Raw genomic sequence first — 26,259 nt, forward strand, 5'->3', positions numbered from 1 at the left:
TTAAAAAACACCTGCTTACCCGTGTTTTCTAATCTTTTACAGAAGGCAAGCGGAGGCCTAAATATGTAAAAAGAGGGCGGGACAGAACCACCTGCTGCTCCTCAGACTGACAGCACAAAGAACCAATCACACCCGTCAAGGCTGGAAGGCTTCTAACCCGCCCCCCACACAGGGAGGAAGGGAGACGAAGAGAAGGCGCAAGCGCAGTGGGTAAAAGGCGGGCCTAGAGCCTCGGGGGAAACGACAGCCTTGTCGGCCAATCGAAAGACAGCATCCTCAGCATCTTCCTGTGAGAGAGGCCGGAAGTTGCCTTTGGGCTGCGGCGGTTAAAGACGCGGCTGTGTGAACGCGGGGCTGAGGTGAGTCGCGGGCGGCGACCGGCGGTGCGAGGCTGCGCTTCCTCCGAGCTTTCCGTCCCGGGCCCCGCGGCTCCCTCCGTGCTGGGAGAGGTGCGCCCCCCGGGGCCGGGCCGCCCGGAGTCGGGCGGCCTTGCTGGGCGCGGCCTGGTCGGGGCCGTGGGGCCCGATGGGAGGCTCGCGTTGCGAGTTCGAGGCCCCACGCCGCTGCTTCCCTGGTCAAGTCACGTGCCCTCCCCGGCCATCAATAAAACGGAGCTGCCCCGTCCCTGCCCTGCCCGGAGTTAGCGGTGCGAGGTGTGTGCGGGGCCTGGGGCTCGAACTCGGGGACTGGGCGCAGTCCCTGGCCTTTATGCTCCAAGCTGGCACCTACCTGATCACTTGAGGCACAGCTCCACTTCTGGTCCACCCCCCCGCCCCTCTTCTTTGCTGGTTAATTGGGAGATGAGAGTCTCACAGGCTTTTCCCGCCCGGGGCTGGCTTTGAACTGTGGTCCTCGGCTCTCAAGCCTCCTGAGTAGCTTAAGATGACAGGTGTGAGCCACCCAGCCACCTGAGGACATGTGGAGCGGGTCTCGAGTTCACCCCAGGCAAAATCCGTTCAATCTCTGGGAAGTGGGGACCCTGGGGTACGTTTCTTTGGGGGGGGCACGGCCCCCAAACCCCACCATCAAGAGAGTGTTAGTTGGTGTGAGCCCTAGAACAGGCTGGTTTCACTGAAATGAGAACGGTGCAGCAGGCTTTTAGGAAGTTTAATCCCAAGAGGATTGGGAGAGAGCCGGGGAAACGGTGACAGCGTCCCAAAAGAAGTGTACTCATTACCTGACGTGTGTGTCTGTAACCCCTCTGCACATCACCTTTGTAACTAATAAGAAAAAAAAAATCCCGAAGTGACGCTGTGGCTCAAGTGGTAGAGCACTTGCCTTCAGCTGAAGAGCTGAGGGACAGCGCCAGAGTTCAAGCCCCAAGACTGACCAAAAATTAAAAAAAAGAAAAATCCTACCTTGCAGTACTTGGGGGTCCTCATCTCTAAAGCAAAATTTCCTAATTTCATTTTAACCCTAGAATTAGGGTGAAGTCGAAAACTGATGTTCCTGTCATTGGCCTTCAGAAAATGGCAATCTCGGTGACACCCATCTTGTAAGAAAGACCAGAAAACTCACCACTTAAAACCTGGGCTGTCTCATGTTACTTCAGGGTACCAGGTCAGTATTAATGGTCTTGTTTTAGTAATGGTGTTGTGGTTGTAAGAAAATAGTCTTGGTTGTTGTTGTTCTGAGAGATCCATACTTTATTTGGTTAGAAAAGTGTCACCAATTCAAATTAGTCCTCACCAAGTTACCTTAACCAAAGCCTCATTGTTCCTGTGGTTCTCTGTCTCCTCTCTCTGTGTTTGCTTGCTTTACATAGGTGTCAGTCCATTTATCAGGGACAAATGTTGGAGAAAATTGGAGGGCACATTAGTTTTCTGCTGCGTAGAAAACATGTAGAAACTTAACCCAAAATATCCAGTTATTTTTATGGCTTAGTAGTCTTTTACGGTTTAGTATTCTCATTAAACTGAAATAAAACTACTGGCCAGGACTGAAGACTCTGGGGCTTGAGGCTCTCTTCCAAGATTGTGTAGTAGGCACAATTCCTTGTTCCTTGCAACTATTGAACTCACAATCCCTATTTCTAGTGTCTTCTATTATTATTATGCCTAGTGTCTTCTATTATCATCATCATCAATTAATTGTACAGTGGGGTTACATTGTGATGTTTCTGTTAATACATATAAAGTGCTTTAATTCAATTTACCTTCTCTTACTCTTTCGTAATCACTTTCCCTCCTCTTGCTCTTTTAAACAGTTTTTCGTGGTGGGTTTCATGGTTCCATTATCATATTTAATGTGCTTTGCTTCTGTTTGCCCACTCCCTCTGCTTTCTGGGATATATTCTTGTTTTACAAATACACACAGAATTATTTAGGGGCAAAAGGCTGAGATACCAGTAAAGCAAAATGAGAGAAGAATGTTTAAAATGTGCTTTTTTTGTATATTCCTGTAGCTTTTTCTGGATTGAATTTAAAAAAGCTGTAACTGTTTGCAGATAAAATAAGTATGTTAGAAACAATTGAAGTAATATTTTAGGAACAGTTTCCCACCCATTTCTGTGTGTGTGAGAGAGAGGGAGAGATGGAGCGGAGACAGAGGGAGAGTTACTAAATTGAACCCAGGATATCCATTGTGTTAGGCAAATGTTGTACCCACTGGTGCTGTGCCCCTAGCCCCTACCCATGTCTTCTTGAACTTCTCCACCAGTTGTGTGTTGGGTTGGTTATCTTGAAGATAGGGTCTTGGTTTATATTTGTGTTGGCTTCCATTGTTTTGGAATAACAGGCTACCTACTCAGCCATTGGTTGAGATGGAATCTCTGGGACATTTAAGCCCAAAGTGGTCTTGAACCTTGATCCCCTGATTACAAGCTTGAGCCACCATGCTTGGCTTGTTATATTTTAGCTATCATACTGTATCCTGCTTTCATAATGAAGGAATTATTTCCCACTTTCTCTTTTCAAGCAGTGTTTCATTAAATATGTTTGTTTACATCTTAGTGTAATTATACCAGTCTTTTTATGTGGTTTCTAGAAGTATAATTGTAATTAAAAGTACAGCAGCTTTTAAAAGTTTGATTCTGCCAGTTTAAATTCCATACATAAATACTGCCTTTTCCATTAGTTGTACTTGAGATTTTCTATTATCTTGGGTTTTATTGGCCTAGCACCTAAGAAAATTATGAAGTGATCTTTATGGTGGCTTGGGCTGTAGGAGCTCTCTACTTTAGATGGCCTTTCTCTTGTGTAGATGGCTCAGAGAAGTCTGCTCCTGAAATTGGGATGCACACTGAATAAACAGCAGGATGTGCCCTCCAGAGAAGGTTAGATGAAACGCACTGGGCACACCAGCATGTGAACATTGGGATAGAGAATGAGAGGCAGTAGTGGAAACTGAGGCTGGACTAGTTGACATAGTGAAAACGCATGAGCACTGGAGTCAGGGAAACAAAAGGGGGGTATGTTGAGAAGGAAGAAAAAGCTACAGACAGCCAGGTGCTGGTGGCTCATGCCTGTAATCCTAATCTGAGGATTGCAGTTCAGAGCCAGCCTGGTCAGAAGAGTCTGTGAGATGATCTTCAGTTAACCACCAGAAAAGGCAAGAGTACTAGCCTTGAGCAAAAGAGCTAGGACAGCACCCATGACTAACAAAAGAAAAAGGAAAAAGCTACAGAAAAACTAAGGTGAATATAGAAAAAGATCCTTTGGATTTGGTGAGTTTCTGATGAGTAGTTTTAATGGAGTGGGAGGTATGGAAGCCAGATTGGAGGAAGACAAAAATGAGCACAGAGAACACTGGTAAAGGAATAAATTTGAAGTGGCATGGTCACAAGAACTTAAGTATTGTTCATGACTATGCTCCCTTGACTGTCAGCTGCGTCCTAGGTCCCCCTGAGGCTTGGGGACACAGGACAGGTTTGTAAAGCTCAGTGCCACAAATTCCAAGTACAGTTCTGCTGCCAGTATGTTACTTGCCCTGTCTGAATCTCTGAGCAGATTAGCCTAAAAGCACTCAGCAGCCTTTTCGTTGGATGATACACCTACATTGAAATGTAATAAGTATAGGTTATTGGGGCCATTGAAGTTATTGGGCTTGAACTGGGGTTTGATATTTCTGTAGAAAGGATGTAAAAAAGTTAATGTGTCCATGATTCTGAATTAGATAATCATTTCTGAAGGAAATGGTGGATAATCCCAAGAATCTAAAATTTAGCAATGTTCATTTTACCAAAATGCTTACAGGTAAACATTTTCTGAAAATCTGTAATAGAAAGCAAAAAAAAAACACCCCAAACCCAAAGCAAACAAACCAGGATTGTGATAAAAACATTATGAGACAGCATATACTGTTTGGTTGTAGAGAAACAAGCAGAACTGGTGAGGGGTATGAAATCTGGGTTTTCGTTACAGGTGAAAGGCAACAATGTGTTTTAGTGCCATATTAAGACAAGGGAAAGTAGGTGGATGGTTGACATTTTATGAAACATTTCCCTGTTGTAAATGTTACTTTTGGAAACTAAGGTTCACATTTGTCAGGAGATAGAAATACTCTGTCTGTAGTCACTCATTGTGGTGGGTTTGTTTTGCAGCTCTGCTCTGAATCTTGGTCTGTTTTTGTAGGTTTTGATTTTCCACAATGGGTGAACCCCAGCAAGTGAGTGCGCTTCCGCCTCCCCCAATGCAGTACATCAAGGAATACACGGATGAAAACATTCAGGAAGGCTTAGCTCCTAAGCCTCCACCCCCAATTAAAGACAGCTATATGATGTTTGGCAACCAGTTCCAATGTGACGATCTCATCATCCGCCCTTTGGAAAGTCAGGGCATTGAACGGCTTCATCCTATGCAGTTTGATCACAAAAAGGAACTGAGAAAACTCAATATGTCCATCCTTATTAATTTCTTGGACCTTCTAGACATCTTGATAAGGAGCCCTGGAAGCATAAAACGAGAAGAGAAACTAGAGGATCTTAAGCTGCTTTTTGTACACGTGCATCACCTTATAAACGAATACCGACCTCACCAGGCACGAGAGACCTTGAGGGTCATGATGGAGGTCCAGAAACGGCAGCGGCTTGAAACAGCTGAACGGTTTCAGAAGCACTTGGAGCGAGTTATTGAGATGATTCAGAATTGCTTGGCTTCTTTGCCTGATGATCTGCCCCACTCGGAAGCAGGAATGAGAGTAAAGACAGAACCAATGGATGCTGATGACAGCAACAACTGCACTGGACAGAGTGAGCAACACCGAGAGAGCTCAGGACAGAGGAGGGACCAGATCATAGAGAAGGATGCTGCCTTGTGCGTCCTGATCGATGAGATGAATGAAAGACCGTGAAGGTGCTCCGTGGTACTGGAGAGTAGCCTATTTTCCCTTTGAAAGTCCTAAGAGAGATATAACTAAAAGCATAAAGGGATTTTTTAACTTTTTAATTAAGAGATGCTATAGGTTATATTGTACTATAAAATGCACATGGATGAGTGAGCATACCCATATTACAAGTAACCACTTTACAAAGCAAATTGTTTACTGTTGTGTGGGAGAGTCCTATTTTTGGAGTTGCAATAAAAGTTTAAAGCAGTAATAACTGTCATCCTTGAAAGTAAATTTGCTGTTGGCTTTAGGAATGATAAAGGATATCAAGCTGAATACATGGGAAGTTATGAAATCTTTCAACTTGTTAACATTTTTGCTTGATATCTAAAGTAGTGTGTGAAGTGTTGAGAGAGGAACCCAGTAGGATTTTTTCATCTTTTCCTTTTTTCATTTTTTCCTTACAACTCATGTTTCAGCCTCTTCATATCCCGTGTAGTCTTGGCATCCCAAGATGGGGGGTGGATCTTATAAGATGTCGTTTTTGTGGGTTTTTTTTCCCCCTTTCAGACTCTTGTAATAATTCTTTGCCCACTTTAGTTCTATCTATTTGTTTTAGGAACTAAGAGGTTTATGTTCTTAAACTACATTGTCACTCATGCTTGAGGCTAAAAACCTGCAGTGGTGGCAGAGACAATTAGATATTTAGAAAAGAGTGTTGCTTCCTTCTGAGATGTGTAGCTGAGACATGGCTGGAAAGCCAGGGACCACATTTCCCCACTCAGGGCCATGCATCTGTGCCAGGTCATGTGACTGAAGTTCTGGACATTGGAAGATGGCTAAGGGACTCTAGATCTACTCCATTAAAATTTCTGGCATGGTAATCCCATTTTTCTCTCTTTTTTTCCTGCTTAGATGTATGTATGTTCCCAGGATAGCTTAAAAGCCACTTGAAGATGGAAAAGGTTCAGTTATTTGGGGTCTTAGATTAGCTTTTCCTTTCCAACTGTTTCTCTCCCAGTGAATTTGAGTTTATATGAGCAAGAAACAAAATTGAGTACTGTGATTTTGTTTTTCCATTTTCATATCTTCCACCCCACACCAGCGTCTTAAAGAGATAGCCTTGTATCTGAGGATCCCTACCTGCCCTTCATTTTCTTAACGTAGGCCAGTGGTTCTCAAAATGTGGTCCTGGACCTGCAGCGTTAGCACTTGTTAGAAAGTTTCTGCCAGGCACTGGTGGCTCATGCCTGTCATCCTAGCTTGGGAGGGTGAGATCTGAGGATTGTGGTTCAATGCCAGCCCAGGCAGGAAAGTCCATGAAACTCTTTATGTCCAGTTGACCACCAGAAACCTGGAAGTAGTGCTGTGGTTTCAAGTGGTAGAGTGCTAGCCTTTGGTGAAAAAGTTCAGAGGTAGTGTCCAGGCCCTGAGTTCAAGGCCCCCCTCCCAACCCACCCCCCCACCCAATAAAATCTCTGGCTCTTCCCTGGACCTTTTGACTAGAATCTTTAGAGGTATCATCCAAGAATCTGTCTTTACAGGCTCAAAATTAAGAATCACTAATAGAGGAAATGGTATTTCCCAGATGTCCACTTTCGACTCTTCCTTCAGTCCCTGGTTTCTAGCAAAGGATTTGCTTTACTAGGTTTCATTGGTCAAGGAGCTGAGAAAGTTCAGTTTAAAATGGCTACAGGCCAGTTCTTTGAGAAAAGCATAACCTTTGCCCCCACAAATCTTGCAGTTGCAGTCTTTGTGCAAGTAGGTTCTCAGCAGATAGGCTGCTTGTGGCCAGGTCTTTTTTTGTAATGTGTTTGGTTTGGACCTTTGGAGTCCAGAGGACACGGTCCAGGGTCCTTTAATCTTAAATTGAACTGAGGAGTACCCCTTCCTGCCATTGAGCAAGTGTTTTTGAGCAGCTCGCCAAAGAAAATTGTGTATTTCCTCCTTTACTCATAACCTTGTGGGAAAGGTGTTGGGCTGAGATATGAAACCAGTGTGGGCTTAAAACCTTTGCATGTAAGAAATGAAGTCAGTGAGCATCATAGAATCACAGCAGTTATTTTAAGTGGATAAGTGGCGGGGATGGGTTGCGGGTAAAATGCCAGGGGCATCTTTCCTTTTGAATTCCGGAGGATCTGATCTTGCAGTGAGTGAAAGCTGACGTTTCTTAGAGCATTCTGATGTGAACGCAGTCCTCCCGTGGAATGAAAAAGCATTCATGGTCTTGACAGTTGTCACAAGTTTAAAGGCTTACATCTGATCTTTCATTTGAAAGTGTCACAAAGAAACCTACCATTTTGTACACTTCAAATACACTAATAGAAGACAAAGGCCTTTCAGTTTTGTAAGGATTAAAATACACCTCTCCAACACCTGCTTGTAATGAATATTTTCCAAAATGCCCCAGAGAAAAACATCTGGAAGAATCACCAGAGAGTCATTTTTGAAATGACATTGGGTAAACTCTGAAGAGCTCAGATTTCATCTTGGGGACTGGAGTTCTGACCTGAGTTCCAAATACTGAATTACTGCTTGATAGATGACAAAAAGCCTTACTTGAACTCATTGAAGCTGAAAGATGAATTTGTTGAAAAGGATATGCATATGTTATAGGATTGGAGAGTTAAGTTGGTCAACAAAACTGTGAGGCCAGAAAGACTATGTGCCTTGTTAGTGGACCCCTGAGATCCTTTTAGCTTTCCTGTCTTCACAATAATTTTAAGCAATGTAGAGAGTTGATGGCTGCTGTTCCTAAGTGTTGAAAATAGGTCAAATTGAAAATGCATTTGCTTCACCTAACCTGTCCAGCATCATAGCTTAGCTGTCCTACCTTAGAATGTGTACAGTAGCCTTCAGTGAGGCATTGTAAAGGGGATGGATCATGGCTTCTTGACTGTCTGAGAAAAGATCAAAATTGGAAGTACCGTTTGTTTCTACTGAATGCTTACCACTTTCATTTCCATCTTCATTCAGGTTGACAGGTTGTAGGTTGAACCATTCATTTTAGGTAGTGAGCTGTGTATATCTGTGCCTACCACCGGCTAGAGGTTACCTCTCAAACACAAACTTTAAAAAAAAAAAAAAGAGGCTAATTAACCAGCTGAGAAAAGCATTGTTCTAGTCCCAGGGGTCCCAGTTAGCATCAAGTGCAAATGTCTCCTAAGGAAATAAGAAGATGACATCATTTGGATGAGAAAGGCTGTGTGGCTACAATCTCAAGGGAAGAGGCAGAACTAGAGAAGCAGATAGAAGGATTTATCTGAGATTTGGAAAGCCAGAAAGTTCTGTGACTTAGCCAAGGTCATGCAACTGGTGAGTGGATGAATCAGAACAAAAGTACACCTTTCTTTTCAAAGCCTGAGCTCTCTCAAGTTCCATTCTTAACAAAGAATGGGTTTCTTGTTCATGTTGTTAATAAGTCATGCGGGTAAGTGAATAGTGAAGTCCAACAGCAAACTCCACGATTTAGCCATAAACACCCATGTTTTCACTATGTGCTACTGGCCAAAGGAGAAATAGATTTGCACGTGGAAAGTATGGGTTCCCTTTAAAATCATTCAGGTTCTCTGTGTTGGCTTAGACTTCCTTATCTTTGGGGGATGTTGTGCTTGTAGCTGTAATATTCCTAAAACTCTTCTTTTGTTGTTGTTGTTGTGGGACTTCAACTCAGGGCCTGGGTGCTGTCACTGAGCTCTTCTGCTCAAGACTAGGACTGTACCACTTTGAGCCACAGCTCCACTTCTTGTTTTCTGGTGGCTAATTGGAAATAAGAATATCAGGAACTTCCATACCTGGGCTGGCTTCAAACTGCAATTCTCAGTTTTCAGCCTCCTGAATAGCTAGGATTACAGATGTGACTCACCAGCCCCCAGATTTAAAGCCCTTCTTACAAGGAAATCTTCATATCCATGGTTTGCTTGGGGTGGACTGTAGATCAGGAAGCGGGGATTTTTTTTTTTTAATGGGATTCTCCATCTTCCCCATTGTGGGTTGGAACTCTTTGTACATCCAGTTAGTGGTAAATATTTTAGGCATTGAATTTGGTGTAGTCTCTGTTGCAGCCACTCAGCCCTTATGGCTCAGGATTAATCACAGAAATAGATAAATATGAACACTGCCACAATAGAGCTGACTATATGGACACCAAACTTTGAATTTCAGTAATTTCCAGTCTTTGGGAAACATTCTTTGCTTTTCTTTCATCATTTAAAAAATCATTCTTATCTGTGGGAACATAAAATCAACAAAGGACAATTTGGTTGGTAGGTTGTGATCTAGGTAGATGGCTTCTAAACCCCATGTTACCACAAAGATAGTCATATACATCTCACAAATAAAAGTGATAGGCTTGTTCTAATTTTTTTTTTTTTTTTGCCGGGTGGGGGCCTGAACTCTGGGTCTAGGCGCTGTCCCTCAGCTCTTCAGCTCAAGGCTAGTGCTCTACCACTTGAGCCACAGCACCACTTCTGGCTTTTTCTGCTTATGTGGTGCTGAGGAATTGAACCCAGGGCCTCATGCATGCAAGGCAAGCACTCTACCACTGAGCCACCTTCCCAGCCCTAGGCTTGTTCTTAGATGAATAACTACAAAGCATTTATCACAACTTGGGGAAGAGTACTTATAAGGCTATTAAAAGATTAGCTAGTGTCCACCCTATTTTATTTTTTGTGCTAGTCCTGAGACTTGAACTCAGGGCTCAGGCACATTGTCCTTGACCTTTTATTGTTCAAAGCTAGCACTCTACCCTTTTGAGCCACAGCTCACTTCTGACTTTTTGGTGGCTAATTGGAGTCTCACGGACTCTCCTGCCTAGGCTGGCTTCAAAGTATACCCTTGGATCTCAGCTTCCTGAGTAGCTAGGATTACAGGCATGAGCCACCAGCACCCACCTTTAAGTTTTATTTTTAATTGAGAACTATACACATAGAGTACAATGATGTTCTGATACAAGTATTCAGAGAGATTTTTTTTTTTCTGACAAAACATTACCCACATTTAGCATTAAAGGTATTTTCAAATCACAATGTGGTGATGCTACCAGTAGGTGGCGTGCTTGTCTCAAGTTTAAGAAGCTTTAACTAAGGGCCTCAAAGGAAGCATCCAGAGACACTGCTAGTGGCACCCTAACTTACGGTACTTCAGAAACCCAGTTGATAATCAAACCCAGTTGAATCAAAGCTAGCTTCTGTTGGAAAGCACTCAGAATGCAGCTAGGTGTGGTGGAACTACCTATAATCCCAGCACTCTGGGGACTGAGGCTGGAGGATCAGGAGTCCCAGCACAGCCTGGGCTGTGTGGCAATCTAGGCTAGTCTTCTGTGTAGGGGTATCTCTAAAACAACAAACACTAAACCAACAATGAAAATAACTCCTTAAATGCCAGAGTTTGAGCTCACTTTATCAGCCTGGGCTGCCTTTGGTTGTCTTATTAGTTGCCATGGAAACTGTCTCCCTAACTGTGGTAATTGGAGTACTCAACTCCAGTACTGCTAAGAATGAGAGAGACCCACCCTAATTCCTTCTGAAACTCACTTGCCCCAAGCAACATAATCAGATCTCATACCCAGTAATCCTCAGTGCTGGAGGAGATCTGAGAGGGTGGGAGGAGCCAAGTATGATGTGAAAGGTCTGGAGCCAGTGTGATCTGAGGGCTGTGAGCTGAGTTGAAGTGTGCATGACCCAGGGGCACCAAGGCAAATAATTGCTAACAGAAACAGAACAGAGTTGTTGCTGTAAATGTTATGGGCTGTAAAAGATAGCAAAATGTTACTGGGTAGCTATCTTAATGCATTTGAAAATTTAGAGAAAGTAGGCAAACACTTAGCAAACTATCAATACTGCTTTAAAGAATAAGACATGAATAATTCTCTAAGAATGAAAAAGAAAGCAGATCAGAAGTCATCTCATAAAGAAAACTTCAGGTTTAGCCCCATTGGCAAACCATGCCAGAAAACACACACACACACACACACACACACACACACACACACTCAAAACTAATCTTAAGCAGACTTACTTTTTCAGGGAACAGAAAAACAGGAAACATTTCCCAGTTCCTTTTTTCAGAGTAGTGGAAACAAATACCAAGAAACTGATACCAGTAGTAGGTAAATCTTTAAAAAGGTAGTATTTTTATTGCCAATCTACATTTATCCTAAGAAAAGGTAAACTATTAATTCATAAAACCTAGCATTTTTGTAGACTATTTTGTGTAATACAACAAAACAAGAAGAAAAGTCAGAGCTGAAGGTGTGGCCCAAGTGATTGTCCAGCAAGCCTGATGCTGAGGCCCTGTGTTTAATCCCCAAACAAAGAAAAAGAAACATTACCTCAGCAGATCTGCAGAAAAGAGTTTTTTTTTTTTTTTTTTTTTGTCCGGTCGTGGGGCCTGAACTCTGGGCCTGGGCGCTGTCCCTCAGCATTTCAGCTCAAGGCTAGCGCTCTACCACTTGAGCCACAGCGCCACTTCTGGCTTTTTTCTTTTTGCTTATGTGGTGCTGAGGAATCGAACCCAGGGCCACATGCATGCAAGGCAAGCACTCTACCACTGAGCCACCTTCCCAGCTCTTAAATGCAAGAAATAGAAAACAAAAGTAAAATTAAGATGCTCACTATTAACTCAATATGTGCTAGAAGTCCTAACCAGAATGGTACAAAAAATACAAGTGTTCCTGAAAGGAAACCAAGTTATCATTTCTTCCAAAAAATAATTGTCAACATGAAAAATGTAATATAACCTAGAGATAATTTATTAAGCATTTGCTAATTTATGAGGGAAAATATTTAAGAATAATTTTTTTTAGGAAGAATAAATTTTATTTCAATATGTCATCAACAACCAAACTAAAAATTTAAACGTAAGGTACTAATATAGGCCAGGTATCAGTGGCTCACCTCCGTAATCCTAGCCACTCAGGAGGCTGAGATCTGAGAACTAAGATTTGAAGCTAGCGTGGGCAGCAAAATTCATGAGATTCTTATTTCCAATGAACTACCAAAAGGCCAAAATTGATCTGTGGCTCAAGTGGTAGAGCACCAGCCTTAAGCAAAAAAGCCAAGTGAGAGGGCGAGGTGCTGAGTTTAAGCCCCAGTATTGGCTCACACGCACGTGCGCACACATGCACACACACACAGAATAAGAATTGGGCTCTTGTTTGAAGTGGAAATGTGCAGATGAGGAACATACATCCATTGTTTTATTCTCCAGCTCCCAGTCCTAAGACAGATACAAAGTATCTTGCGCCGTGTATGTTGCTTAAGGGGCTCTGCTGGGCTGAGTAGAGCATGGAATTCCTTGTTAACCAGCCCAATTCACACACAGGCGGCTTCAGACCTGCGTCATCTGGGGTACTAGAGGGCTCTCTCTCTCTCTGTTTTCCTTGGCTAACACATTTCTACCTCTGAAATATGACTTCCTCTTTGTTGCTCTGACAGGGCAAATATCAGAATATTCGGAGGATGTGAGGTGGTGGGGTGTGATAGAATTGGGGTTTCCTTCAGTGCGACCTGGCAGTGTGAGGACGTCCTGGTGTGGACACTGCTGGCATTCAGAGGGGTGGCCGCCACTCCTGACGGCAGCACAGAACGCGCCAGAGGAAGTCCCAGCTCACCGCAGCGCTAGAAACACGCTGGAACAGAGCCGCCTCTGACTTTTCTTCCTCTTGAAGAGCCCATGTTGGCACACCTGTCCTCTGACTGTGGGCTACTGCTGCTGCTGCTGCTTACAAGTAAGTGTGGGCATGATTAGTCACAGCGGGAGAAGGGCATTTCCCCCAGATCAGGAGGGATGCAAGCATGCGCCGCCCGAGCAGTGCTGTTTTGTAACAACACAAGTTTGGGAGCAACCAAAATGTCCAGCCGTGGAAGAGCCGGCGAGGAAATGTGACCTGCCTGTGATTGGAAGCGGAGAGGCTGCAGCAGCACCTGTTTCTCTGGGTTCTGTTTGTGTGTATAGATATGGGGGGACAGGACGTTGTTTTAAAGATGTCTGCTCTAGGAAAGGGAACTGGGAAATGGGAAAGTGTGAGTAAGGGTCACTTTCCCTACACCTCTGATACTGTGTGACTGCTTTACATAAGAATATGTGTCTAGATAGCGATTACACGTATATATATATACATGTTACATATATATCATATATCGGTACATATGTATTGTATACGTAGGTATACATTACCAAGGAGGTAAGTGTAAATCTCAAAGCAACCTCTGAGTGGTTTCAAATGCAGGAGAAGGGAAGAAGCAAGAGAGAGAGAATAAGGAGAGAGACTTACATTGGCTATCTGGCTTTGATTGGACAGATAACTAGTGTAGATAGGTGGTCCATCATGTTCACTGTCAATTTCCATTAGTCTCTCCTCCCCTGTACGGAGAACTGTTCATCTGCAGCTCTCTCTAGGGTGCGGCCTCTGAGAGAGAGGGTCACGGTTAGACATACAATTTCCCAGGCTCAACTTTGAGCGAAGTCTAGTTGTGGAGCCCTCCGGTCAGTGGTTTGTTTTGTTTAGTTTAGTTTTTTGTTTTCAAGACGGGGTCCTATCGCACAGGCTGGCTTGTTACTCTATGTCTTCCTGCCTCAGCCCCCAGAGCGCTGCGATCACAAGCATGTAACACCCAGCACCCAGGCGGTATTTTAAGGCTTCCTGTTGATTCTGATACTTCTGGAGTTTCAGACTCACTGGCACAGCGGCTCATCTCCAAACAGGACAACAGCAGCAGTTTCCTCTTTTTTCTACAAAGCTCTATTTTTGGCTTTCTGAAATGGACTAGTATCACTTAGGGCTTTTCTTTCCTCTCGATTCAGGGTCAGTGGAAGGCACATACACAGCCCAGGTGGGTCAGGATGCCCATCTACCCTGCAGCTACACCCCCGCCACCCCAGGCAATCTGGTGCCCGTGTGCTGGGGCAGGGGGTCCTGCCCTGCGTTTTCATGCTACAGTGGGGTCCTCAACACTGATGAGAAGACCGTGAGCTATCGGAAATCCAGCAGATACCAGCTAAAGGGAGCGCTTCACAGAGGGGACGTGTCCCTGACCATAGTGAATGTGACTCTAGCTGACAGTGGCATCTACTGCTGCCGGGTACAAATCCCAGGCCCAATGAATGACAAAAAATTCAACCTGGAGCTGGTCATCCAACCAGGTGAGTCCCCTTTGCCTGAGATTCACAGGATTGTTACGGTCTCTGATTTCCTTAATAACAGACCTAGGGTTAGGCCCCAAAGACCCAAAGCTTAACAGGCTGTCTTTGTGATGCCCAGTGATGTCTAACACCCTCCCTGTGTTTTGAAACTCATGGATGGGAGATACAGAATGGGAAGAAGGGCCAGGAACTGTGATCAGGAAGTCTGACTACTCTAGGGGTCACCTGAAGAATTTTTAGCCCCGATGGATGCTCAGTCCCCAGCCACAAGCAGAGAGATGGGCGTCTCTGAAGGCAGGCTCGCCCCTCTGTTTCACAAGTGTACCCTGGGTACAGTCAGGATCATAAACCACAGAGCATGCATGGGTTTGGGAACTGGGGGGGGGGGTGCACGTTCTTACTTATTTTAAGATAGAACACATACTTTGTAGATGGGTGGGACAGAGTTCCAGTCCATCTCTGCCTCTAAACTATTACTGTCTAACCAGGGGCAAGTTATTTCAACCCTGCGATCCCTTCTATAAACTGTAATACCTGCCACATAGACCACTGGAAAGTTTCATGTAAAGCCTTTAGTAGGACCACATGCAACTTCTACTATTAGCCAGGTTACAGCACTCCTACCTCTGTCCAACATTTGCAGTGTGTGAGACACCGGCACATGATGACAGTGTCCACACGGGTTTGGAAGCTGAGGGTATGTTTCTCTCCATTTATTGTCTTTCACAATCTCTGCTGCCCCTTTGATTCCCTGAAACAAGCTGTCTTGCTCTCAGAAATGCCTCATGCCTAATACTGGTTTCTGACATTAGCCAAGGTCACCTCTGCTCCCACTGAATATACTGAAGCCCTTCCACAGATGCTTACCACCGAGGGACACAGCTCAGGTAAGACTGGGGTTTCGGAGAAACCTGTAGCTGGCATCTGCGTTCAGGGGATTGTGATTAAGAGTAAAAGCTGAAGACACGGTTTAAAATACAGAGGCATGAATAGCCTCCTGCACCTGCAGGAGTGTGGGAGGTGAGGGAGGTGATGGAGTCACACCTGAGCAGGGAAATGGCACCGTGGGTTAGTCCCACATTAGTTACATGGCCCAAGCCCAGACCTTTTACTTCCCTAAATCTCAACTTCCCCTTCAGTCCAGGGAGTGTGTTCCTGACTGAGTAAGCCTCCCCCTTTCCCCTCAAAACTTGATGATTCGTGTATTTTCCCAGATAAGGAAAGAAAAGTACCTACTGTTGCCATGATTTATTTAAAGATACAGTCCTTTAATCTTTTTCTAAGATTTTACCTGTAAAAGACTTTCATAAGAAATTAGGCTTCTACTTCACCTAAATATGAAGTAAATTTGATCTAGTGAAACACTTCTGACATGGTCTTCATTATTTTCGGATTCACTTTCCGGCTGGTAATATGGCCTATGAATTGGAGGCTATGGTTGGAGCAGATGATTTGGGGATCCTTTCTAACTGGAATAGAACCCATTGGCTTCCTCAGATTTAGGCCTTAGAAGAAGAGCTAAAGTTTTCATGTAGTTCATGAAAAGGACCCAAAAAGCAGATCTCAGCTGAGGCCTCACACTTGCGAGGTAATCACTCTATCTCTTGAGCCATACCTCTAGTGTTTTTGTTTTTTTGTCTTTAGTGTTTTGTTTGTTTGATGGTCGTGTGGCTTGAACTCAGAGCCTGGGCACTCTCTGAGCTTTTTCAGTCAAGTCTAGCGCTCTACTACTTTGAGTGTCAAGGCCACTTCCAGTTTTCTGGTGGTAGTTAGAGATAAGAGTCTCATAGACTTTCCTGCCCAAGCTGGCTTTGAGCTGTGATCCTCTGATCTCAGCTTCCTGAGTAGTACCCAGGCCTGTATTTCTGGCTACTCAGGAGGCTTATACCTAGAGGATTGAAGTTCAAAGCCAGTGCCACTCCATCTTTAATCACTAACCAGGAAAAAGCTAGCCTGGAAAGTGGTAGAGTACCAGCTGTGAGCAAGCAGGCTGAGTGAGCATGAGCCCTGAGTTCAAGACCTGGTACTGGTGAGCACGTGCACATACATGCAAAAGCAGACCTTGGCTCATACTGGCCAAACAAGCTAATTTCATGTTATTTGTTGGCAGAGTCCTGGTCTCTTTCCAAGTCTTTGGAGCTCTGTGTTTTTGTTTGTTTTTTTTTGTAAAGTGAGATTACACATAGGCAAGTCCATTGAGCCTATGGGTGTATGATTGTAATGTAGCATTTTGGGTTGTAGACAAGAGAATCATGGTTTGAGGACAACCCAGGTTGAAGATGGTGATACTTGCTTATAAACCCATCTAATCAGGTGACAGAGTTAGGAAGATCTTGAGTTGAAGCCAGCTCAGGCAGAGTAGTATGAGCCTATTTCCAAAACCCTGTACAACAAAATAACAACAAAAACTGAAGAATAACAACAAAATCTAAAGACAAGCTGGGTACTGGTGGCTTACAACTGTAATCCTAGCTACTCAGGAAGCTGAGATCTGAGGCTCAAAGTTCAAAGCCAACGTGGGCAGGAAAGTCCATGAGACTCTTGTCTCCAACTACTACCAGAAAACTGGAAGTGGCCTTGTCACTCAAAGTCGTAGAGTGCTAGACTTGACTATAAAAGCTCAGAGACTGTGCCCACACTCTGAGTTCAAGCCACACGACCATCAAACAAACAAACAAAACACTAAAGACAAAAACAAAAACAACCCCCCCAAAAAACAGTAGGGGTGTGGCTCAAGAGGTAGAATGATTACCTAGCAAGTGTGAGGACTCAAATTCAAAACCCAGTAACCACAAAACCCAAGAAAAACCAGGTAAGTCCTATATCATAATATCATCAATCGCTTCAATCACACCTTTTGAGATTTAAATAAAGGATGTCTAATTGTAGTGTATTCTCAGTTCAGGTTAGTTGCGGTGAAGAATATGTCAGTAAGATCAGAAGGTAGGAAGACATTATGGTGAAGTACCTGAGTGACAAGTAGATTGAGTTGTAAGATCAGCTCTTCTTACTAGCTCTGTGATCTTAGCAAGTTGCTCCAACTCTGAATCTTCACTTTCCATCTCTACAGGGAAGGCAGTTCTATGCCAGTGTCACAAGGTTGTTGTAAAGATTCTACAAGATAGAGTATGTAAAGGCCAAAGCTTAGTATCTGGCCTGTAGAAATCACTCCAAACAGTTTAACTATGATTGCAGCTATTAACCTCACTTGTCTAAAGGCTCAATGCTTGGATGCTCTCTAGTGCTTAGCAACCAGTGTCCCTTGAGGGACCAGTGAGGGAAGGAAGGCAGGAATCAATCAGCCACCCTATAGGCTAACCAGGTCTTACCAGATACCTGTTGTGTGCCATTGTTTTATTTCAAAGAACCTAAAGATAGGTTCTTTGCATAGACCTAAATGGGCCTCCAGGGGTCCTTTAGCTCCATTTTCCCCATCCTATGTTTCAGTGCACTTTACAATGTGACAACTACATTCATAAACTTTTATGGCCTCCTCGTGGCTCCTTATCCCACCCCTGCTGCTCCCCACATCCCAGACAGAACTTGAATTCTCCGGCTTCTTTCCCCTCCCCCACCCGCATTGGCTGACAGTGAGCTGTGACAAGGACAGTGCTCTGTGCTACTGATGTTTTCATAGCACGTTGAAATTAAGGTGGCTCAGTGGTAGAGCACTTGCCTTGCATGCTCAAGGCCCTGGGTTTGATTCCTCAGCACCACATAAGAAAAAAAGAAAAAAGCCGGAAGTGGCACTGTGGTTCAAGTGGTAGAGTACTAGCCTTGAGCTGAAGAGCTGAGGAACAGAGCCGAGGCCCAGAGTTAGGCCCCACTACCAGACCCCCCCAAAAAAGAAAGAAAGAAAGAAAGAAAGAAAAGAACATCTGGATGTCGGTGGCTCACGCCTGTAATCCTAGTTACTAAGGAAACTGAGATCTGAGGATGGAGGTTCAAAGCCAGCCCAGGCAGGAAGGTACATGAAACTCTTACCTCCAATTAAAAAAAAAAATAGCAGAAAATTGGAAGTGGTGCTGTGGCTCAAGCAATAGAGCGCTAGCCTTGAGATGAAAAGCTGAAGGACAGCGCCCAGGCCCAGAGTTCAAACCTCATAACCAACAACAACAACAAAAGAACAGAACAAACCAGGAGTCAGTCTTAGCTGGGCACTAGAGATTCACACCTGTAATCCTAGCTACTCAGGAAGCTGAGATCTAGAGGGTTATGATTCAAAGCCTGGGGATAAAAGTCCTTAGACAACATCTCCAATATAACCAGCCAAAAGCTGTACTAGAGGCATGGCTCACATTTGGTAGATATCTAAGAAACAAGCTGACCAAACATGAGGGCCTGAGTTCAAACATGGCAAACAACACCAACAGCAAAATCTTACCATTGAGAACAAGAAAATTACAGGGAAGCAGAAGCTGGACTTCCACTTGCAAGTATTGCATGTTTACCTAGCACTTCCTCCATTGTGGTTTTTGTACTTCAAATGGCTTTCAGGTAGTAAGAGCAAAAGAACAATGTCTTTTGAATTGTTTTTCCAAAAATAATTTTAGGCTGAGAGCATGTGTTTATAATATCATAATCCTTAGATAAACTACTACTTAATTAAGCTCCTGATGCATCTTGAAGAATTTAGACTTTGAAGGTTTCAGAAAATAACTGTGCCAAATGAATAGGCAGCCTTAGTTTCTCCAAATCTGTTTAAGTAGTTGTACAGAGGTGTTTCAATTCAATACATCAGCTCATAAACACAATGCATCTTGGTCAAATTTTTTAAATTATTTATCATTTTGTTTTGTTAGTATCTGGGCTTAAACTCAGTATCTCATCCAGCTTGCTTGCTTATGGCTGCTCCTCTACCTCCTGAGCCAAGTCTCCAGCCCAGCCTTTTACTGCTTAATTGAAGGTGGAGGGTTTTGGTGTTTTTATTTTTGTTGTTGTTGTTTTTCTTTCTTTCTTTCTTTCTTTTTTTTTTTTTGGGTCCAGTCGTGGTGCCTGAACTCTGGGCCTGGGCGCTGTCCCCCAGCTCTACAGCTCAAGGTTAGCGCTCTACCACTTGAGCCACAGCACCACTTCCGGCCTTTTTCCTTTTGCTTATGTGGTGCTAAGGAATCGAACCCAGGGCCTCAGGCAAGCAAGGCAAGTGCTCTACCACTGAGCCACCTTGTTGTTGTTTTTTGTCAGTTGTGGAGCTTGAACTAAGGTCCTGGGTCCCTGAGCTGTTCTTTGCTCAAGGCTAGTGCTCTACCACTTTGAGCCACAGCTCCACTTCTATTTTTTTTGGTGGTTAACTGGAGATAAGAGTCTCAGACTTTCTTGCTAGGGTTGGCTTTGAGTCACAATCTTCAGATCTCAGCCTCCAGATTACAGATAATGACGCAGTAGCACCCAGCTTGGAGATGGAATTTCGCAGTCTTTTCTGCCTGAGCTGGCTTCCAAACATGAACCTCACATCTCAGCCTAAGATTACACATGTAGCTTTATTTGTTTAGAGGTACAAATAGAGTGGCCCCAAGACCAGCACTTGTACCAATCCCATTTGTCCCCCGTGTCTGGTGTTGTACACATTCATTGACTAGATGAACAAATGAGCCAAAGGGGAGACAGCTGGTGCAGCTGAGCGATGTGACCCTTCTCCGTGGTGCCAGTGCTGACGTGAAGGCAGTGGGGTTAGGCCGGCTTGTTTAGAGCCATGTGCACCTAGATGGGAAAGCCATGTCTATTACTCACTAAGCTGAGTGGCCTAGGGTAAGTCATTTCCCTCACTCTCAGTGTCTTTCTCTGCTAAAAGGACAAAATCCTCCACTAGGATAGTTACTTTAATTGACTTTACTTCATTAAAAATGTTTGGGCGTTGGAGGCGTGGCTTAGTTGGAAGAGCAGGGACTGAGCTCAAGTCCTAAAAAAAGAGTTTGGACAATGCCTGGTTCCTAATAGATTGTACCTGGAGTTACTATTTTCACTTGAAGGCAACCCATTAAAATTACTCTCCTGATGAGTAAATGTGAAACACTGTCAAGAAAATGATTTTTTGAAGGCTAATCAGGATATAATAATTGAATATTATCAATGTTGCTGGATGATGATAGAACATAATAAGGATAAGTGGCCCGAAACAAACTACAGATTCAACACAGGTCTTCTAGCAGAAATCTCCACTTTATAAGACATCAGCAGTGGAGTTACCATCCAGATTAAAAAAATGTAGTCATCCTGAAATGGATTTGGGAGCATTTACTAAACTTTGTCGGGTTCCCCATGAATTATTGTGAAAAATATGGAGGAGAATGAGTTCTATCTAAATTTATTTTCTTGTGTTTTTTTCTTCTTCTTCTAAACCTTTGTATCAAGGGGCTAACTTTCAGTAATCACAGTGAGGGAGCTGCTCTGCTGAGAATGAATTTTACTTAGGGTTATAGACATCTTGAACACTGAAGAAAACAACAATAACTCTTGGCTGTCTGCCCTTCTTTTGTGTGTTTTGTTTGTGCATGTGTAGCGGAGACACAGACTCTGCCCACTCTCCACGATGAAAATATGACCGTAAGTAATTTTAATCTCTACACGTATGGGTGTGTCTTCGGAGTGCTTTGTGCCATCCTGTCTTTGGGGAAAACCCTCCCTTTGCGGCTTCCTCAGCTGAAACAAAGATGATGACAAGTCTGAGCGATCGGGCCTATGGGAAGAAGGAAGGGCCTGGCCCTTGGTAAAGAAAGAACACCAGCATTGTGTCCCTCTTCTCAAATTTCATATCTGATCACAGTGGAAGGTTCAGAGACTCTTCCTCGCAGAATATGTTTAACCTGATAATTTAATATGCTGGCCTTATGTGATAGTTTGCAAACATTACTTGATGGCTTGAATTTATTTATATAAAAAGACATCAATTAAGTATATTCAGCCAGTCGATACTCAGGAGGCTGAGATCTGAGGATCACGGTTCAAAGCCAGCCCAACCAAGAAAGCCCATGAGACTCTTTTTTTTAAATTATCCTTAAGTAGTTGTACAAAGAAGTTCCCATTCTACAAAATCCATGAGACTCTTAACTCCAATGAATCACCAGAAAATCAGAAGTGGAGCTGTGGCTCAAGTGGTAGAGTGCTCGCCTCCAGCTGAAGAGCTGAGGGACAGCGCCCAGGCCCAGAGTTCAAGCCCCACGACTGACCAAAAAAAAAAAAAAAAGAATATTCAAAGCCAATTTATGTATTTACCTATTAAGCAATGCACTTTTTAAATCAAAATCTTAATGTTCTCAGAGCAAAAGACAAACTACTAGAAAGATGGAAGCAAACAAAGATTCTTTGAGGACCTCCAGGATTCTGCATTAATTTGACTCTGTCTCCCACTTGTGTTTGTCCCTGAGCTCTTTGTAATTAAGTATGCACACAGCTCTTTTTTTTTTTTTTTTTGCTGGTCCTGGGGCTTGAACTCAGGGCCTGGGTACAGTACCATTTCCAGCTTTTTAAAGTAGTTTATTAGAGTTTAGAGTCTCATGGGACTTTTCTGCCCCGGCTGGCTTTGAACTATGATCCTTAGATCTCAGACTCCTGAGTAGCTTGGATTACAGGTGTGAGTCACCAGTTGCCTGGCATCCCACAGCTCTTCATATGTAGTGCCTGGCAGATAGGACTCCAGCCTCACCAGGAGAGTAATGTGTGTTGAATCAACACAAGATTTAAGTTCCTTGACTTTTCTGTCTCAAAGTGGATATTCTTTTTTTTTGGTTGGTCATGAGGCTTGAACTCTGTGCCTGGGTGCTGTCCCTCAGCTCTTCAGCTCAAGGCTAGCCCTCTACCACCTGAGCCACAGCACCACTTCCAGTTTTCTGGTGGTTAACTGGAGATAATATATCGAGTCTCATGGATTTTTCCTGACCAGACTGGCTTTGAACCATGATCCTCAGATCTCAGCGTCCTGAGTAGCTAGGATTGCAGGCGTGAGCCACCGGCGCCTGGCTTGGATATTGTTCTTAAAGGCAGAATGTAGACTGAAATTTTATAAACAGATTTGTGTTTGCAACTCCCAGTTATTAGAAATTGGAGAACTAGCAATGCTCACTACAATGGACTGAACATTGATCACATACCAGGCCCTGTGCTAAGCATTTCATTTTTTCTTCTTTTTTTTTTCTCCTTAATTTACCCATAATTCTACAAGGTCGCTGAGCTCTGGACAGCAAAGTTTGCATTGGGATCCAAGTCTGTCTGTCTACAAAATCCAGGCTCTTAAATCACTGTGTTTCTGTGCAAATTGGGGTTTCACTGCAGACCACCAAATGCAGAACACTCTCCAAACCCTGAGGAACACAGGGGGTCCTGAACAACTAGAGCTTCACCCCAAAACCCTTGGGGGTAGGGTGGGGACAAAGAGCCCCTCCTGTACCTACAGCATAGAAGAGATTGTTCTGTTTGTTGGATTTGGTGGTCTGTGACTAGTTTGGAAGGAGGCGGATGGGGGGTGGTTTCTTGGTTCCTATAGTTTTGGGAGTCCAGGGAGGCAGTTGACAGGCTGGTCTGATTTACCAGTACTGTGACTGGCTGAGTACGCAGTGCATGTCCAGACTTTTGCAGCTTGATTTTCTGTTTGTGTTTTCCTAGCAAATACACACCCTGGCCAGAAATTTCCAAGATTCTGAAGCAGCCACCAGAACTGGCATCTACGTTGGAGCAGGAGTCTCTGCTGGGCTGGTTCTTGCACTGATGTTTGTTGCTTTACTTCTCACGCGTAAGTCCTGAACACTGCCTTCTCTCTCTCCTTCTGATAAGAAACATTCATGTAGGGACCAAATGAGCCTAGATAAGATGTAACTTTATAATCATTCTTAAAGGTGATGAGACTAAACACTCATTCATTCTTCTAAACCCTAACAGTAAAAAATAGCTAATCTATTCAGTGCTTCCTGTGTCAGGCAGGCCCTGTGCTAGAAGTTTTACTTATACCTTCTCATCACCATTGGAAAAGATGGGCTGTATTATCTCCACTTAACAATGGAGGACAGTAAGCTTAGAAGAGTAAGCCACATTCCCTGCATAGTTCTATATTACTCTGAATATTACTTTAGCTCAAGGCACCAATGTCCCTATTTGTCTAATTTCTTTAATTCTCCGTCTAGTCTTTCTCTCCAGAGTGGTATTAAAATGTAAGTCAGATTGTCTTTTAGTGTGTGCGTGCAAGTACCAGTACCAGAGCTTGAACTCAGGGCCTCAAGTTTCTCTTGTTAATGGGCAGTGCTCTACAACTTGAGCAAGGTTTCTAGCCTAACAGAAGTCTGATTGTATCTCTTCTCTTCAGTGATTTCCTACAGATCTTAGACTAAAATCCACACTCTGGATTATGACTGCAAAGCTCTTAGAGGACCCAGCTCTCAGCTTGCTCTCAGACTCTGGAGTCTTTCTCACTCTAGCACTTACTAAGATCTTTACCAGGGGTTCTTTCTCTTCCTTGGGCTCCGGACAGCTGATGCATTCTTTTCTTTGAGAACTCAGCTTAAAGGTCTCAGAGTTTCCTAGATGACCTTCTCTGTGTTAGTGTGGGGTTGGTTTCTTTCATTTGCATCAAAATGTAAAATGAGGCTGGAAAGGCGGCTTAGTGGTAGAGTGCTTGCCTAGCATGCATGAAGCTCTGAGTTCAATTCCTCAGTACCACCTACACAAAAATCCAGAAGTGGCACTGTGACTGTAGTGGTAGAGTGGTAGCCTTGAGCAAAGCAAGCTCAAGGACAGCGCCCCAGGCCCTGAGCTTAAGCCCTAGGACAGGCAAAAACAATGTAAAATGATTTCATTTATCTCTACTTTATTGTTTCCTTCTCTAGAATGCAAGCTTTGCTAAGTGAGGGTTCACAATTTCCTTGTGTGCCTGGTTCCTAGTGATATGTCAGACATATAGAAGATGTCTCCTATTTGCTAGATAAGAACAGAACATCTTAAATGTTTTCTAGCATAGTACTAAGATACACACTGAAAGTTCAATTTAGTTCATTTTAAGGTGGCACCAGAGTTACCTACACAATTCTTGTCTCATTTGGGGTATGTGTTTGTGTGTGTGTGCACATGCACACGTGTCTTTTCTCTTATTTATTTATTTTTTTTTGGGTCCGGTCGTGGGGCCTGAACTCTGGGCCTGGGCACTGTCCCTCAGCTCTTCAGCTCAAGGCTAGCTTTCTACCACTTGGGCCACAGCGCCACTTCTGGCTTTTTTCTTTTTGCTTATGTGGTGCTGAGGAATCGAACCCAGGGCCTCATGCATGCAAGGCAAGCGCTCTACCTCTGAGCCACCTTCCCAGCCCCTTTTCTCTCATTTATAAAAGCACATAATCTCATGCCTGTAATCTTAGCTACTAAGGAAGCTGAGATCTAAGGATCATGGTTCAAAGCCAGCCTTGGCAGGAAAGTCTCTGAGCCTCTTATCTCCAATTAACCATCAGAAAACTGGGAAGTGGCCCTGTGGCTCAAGGAGTAGAGTGCTTGCCTTGAGCTAAAGAGCTATGGGACCGTATCCAAGTCCCAGAGTTCAAGCCCCAGGACACAGGGGGGTGGAGGGACCGCTCATATTAACTTATCTTCCCTTCTTCCTAGGGTATTCTCATAGGAAAAGGAACTTGCAGAATTTAAGGTAAGAATAATAGAAGGAGAGGAGGAAGGGAGCTTGGAGGTCCCGCTATAGTGTCCCTTTATCTTTGCTCTGAGAAGTGCTGACCTGGGGCTTTCAGATCTGAGCCTCAAATTCATCTATACTCTAGGGCTAGTTGATGAGAAGAAGATTCTACATGCTGTGTTTTTCATTCTCTGATAGTTGAGTTCCAAAGTTAAGATACAGAATTTGTTTTCTAAATATTAAGAAATACTTACTTATCTCTCTATTAATGGACGTTTCTCAATGACTAATGAACTTGCACTGGACTGAGCACCTACTTCTCCGGGGTTTGAGCTGGACTCTGGGGTGACCAAGGGGAACACGAGAACCCGAGCCCACTCGCAAAGCTTTTCTTGCTCAGCAAGGCATTTTTCATATCAGGATCACCTTGTCACTTGATGAAGATCAGTATCAGCGCAATTGAATCAGGGATGGAATTAGGGGATCAGGCCTCAGCAAGCATTATTCTAAAAGTTCTCCAGGCTATTAGAAGATACAATCAGGGTTGAGAATTAAGAGTCTTGCACAGCCCTCCTACTATGTATATGCAGACACATCATTCCCAATAAGCATAGATTATATAATCCTGTGATTAGATATTGCACTTTCAGTGACATTTTACTACATGGAGAGAATACAATGTATTTCAAAAACAAAGGACCATCACTGAATACTATGTGAACCACTACGCATTTTAGATTAAGTAAAACATGGTATATTCTAAAGATAAACAATGTGCAGTAAAAAAGTCCTATAAAGGCAGATAAAATATTCAGTGATTAGTGCTACTCTTCCTCCTGAGAGCTGGCACTTGGAAATATAATATTCAGAGGTCACGTGGACAGACACCAATCATTAGTTGCAAAATTATGTGACTAATGTTATGGGTACAGATTAATCTCTACTCTCAACGTCCAACTCCATAAAAAACTGGGAACTTCTCCTTCACATGGACAGCTGAATGCCCGGCTCAGTACCTGGGACCATCAATGATATATCAAGCATCTGTGACTAAAAACTCCTTACTGTGGCCTTGTAAGGTTGGGCTGTTATAAATTTCTGTTTTATAAAGTCTAAGCCCAGGCCAGGCACCAGTGACTCATGCCTGTAATCCTAGCTACCCAAGAGGCTGAGATCTGAGGATCGAGGTTCAAAGCCAGCCCAGGCACAAAACGTGAGACTCTTATCTCAATCTCTTTTTTTTTGGGGGGGGGTCC

The 26,259-nt window shown here is 43.7% G+C and overlaps 2 protein-coding genes across 3 annotated transcripts in view; both read left to right on the top strand.

Moving 5' to 3' along the window:
- The first annotated feature begins 291 nt into the window (after nt 1–291).
- Nucleotides 292–5,536, top strand: Med7 (mediator complex subunit 7). 2 transcript variants are annotated; one of them, XM_013030909.1, is made up of 3 exons: nt 292–359; nt 1,421–1,560; nt 4,572–5,536. In XM_013030909.1, the coding sequence occupies exon 3, from the start codon at nt 4,588–4,590 to the stop codon at nt 5,287–5,289; it is 702 nt and encodes a 233-aa protein (XP_012886363.1). In that variant the 5' UTR covers nt 292–359; nt 1,421–1,560; nt 4,572–4,587; the 3' UTR covers nt 5,290–5,536. The 2 variants fall into 2 exon arrangements, with proteins under 2 accessions (XP_012886363.1, XP_012886364.1); XM_013030910.1 differs by lacking the exon at nt 1,421–1,560 and having other exon boundaries at nt 300–359.
- Nucleotides 5,537–12,746: 7,210 nt separating this feature from the next.
- Havcr2 (hepatitis A virus cellular receptor 2) overlaps nt 12,747–26,259 on the top strand; it is a 28,413-nt gene continuing 14,900 nt past the window's right edge. The window contains exons 1-6 of the mRNA XM_013030868.1: nt 12,747–12,994; nt 14,071–14,409; nt 15,222–15,296; nt 20,909–20,952; nt 23,008–23,134; nt 24,985–25,021. Of these exons, the coding sequence (XP_012886322.1) occupies nt 12,940–12,994; nt 14,071–14,409; nt 15,222–15,296; nt 20,909–20,952; nt 23,008–23,134; nt 24,985–25,021 (677 nt within the window). The 5' untranslated portion in view covers nt 12,747–12,939. The remainder of the gene's footprint in view (nt 12,995–14,070; nt 14,410–15,221; nt 15,297–20,908; nt 20,953–23,007; nt 23,135–24,984; nt 25,022–26,259) is intronic.

Source organism: Dipodomys ordii, unplaced genomic scaffold, assembly GCF_000151885.1.
Source record: "Dipodomys ordii isolate 6190 unplaced genomic scaffold, Dord_2.0 Scaffold135, whole genome shotgun sequence".
Classification (NCBI taxonomy): Eukaryota; Metazoa; Chordata; class Mammalia; order Rodentia; family Heteromyidae; genus Dipodomys; species Dipodomys ordii.

Excerpts from the sequence above, each read along its gene's own strand:
- Med7 (XM_013030909.1), top strand. The coding sequence starts at position 4,588 with ATGGGTGAACCCCAGCAAGTGAGTGCGCTTCCGCCTCCCCCAATGCAG.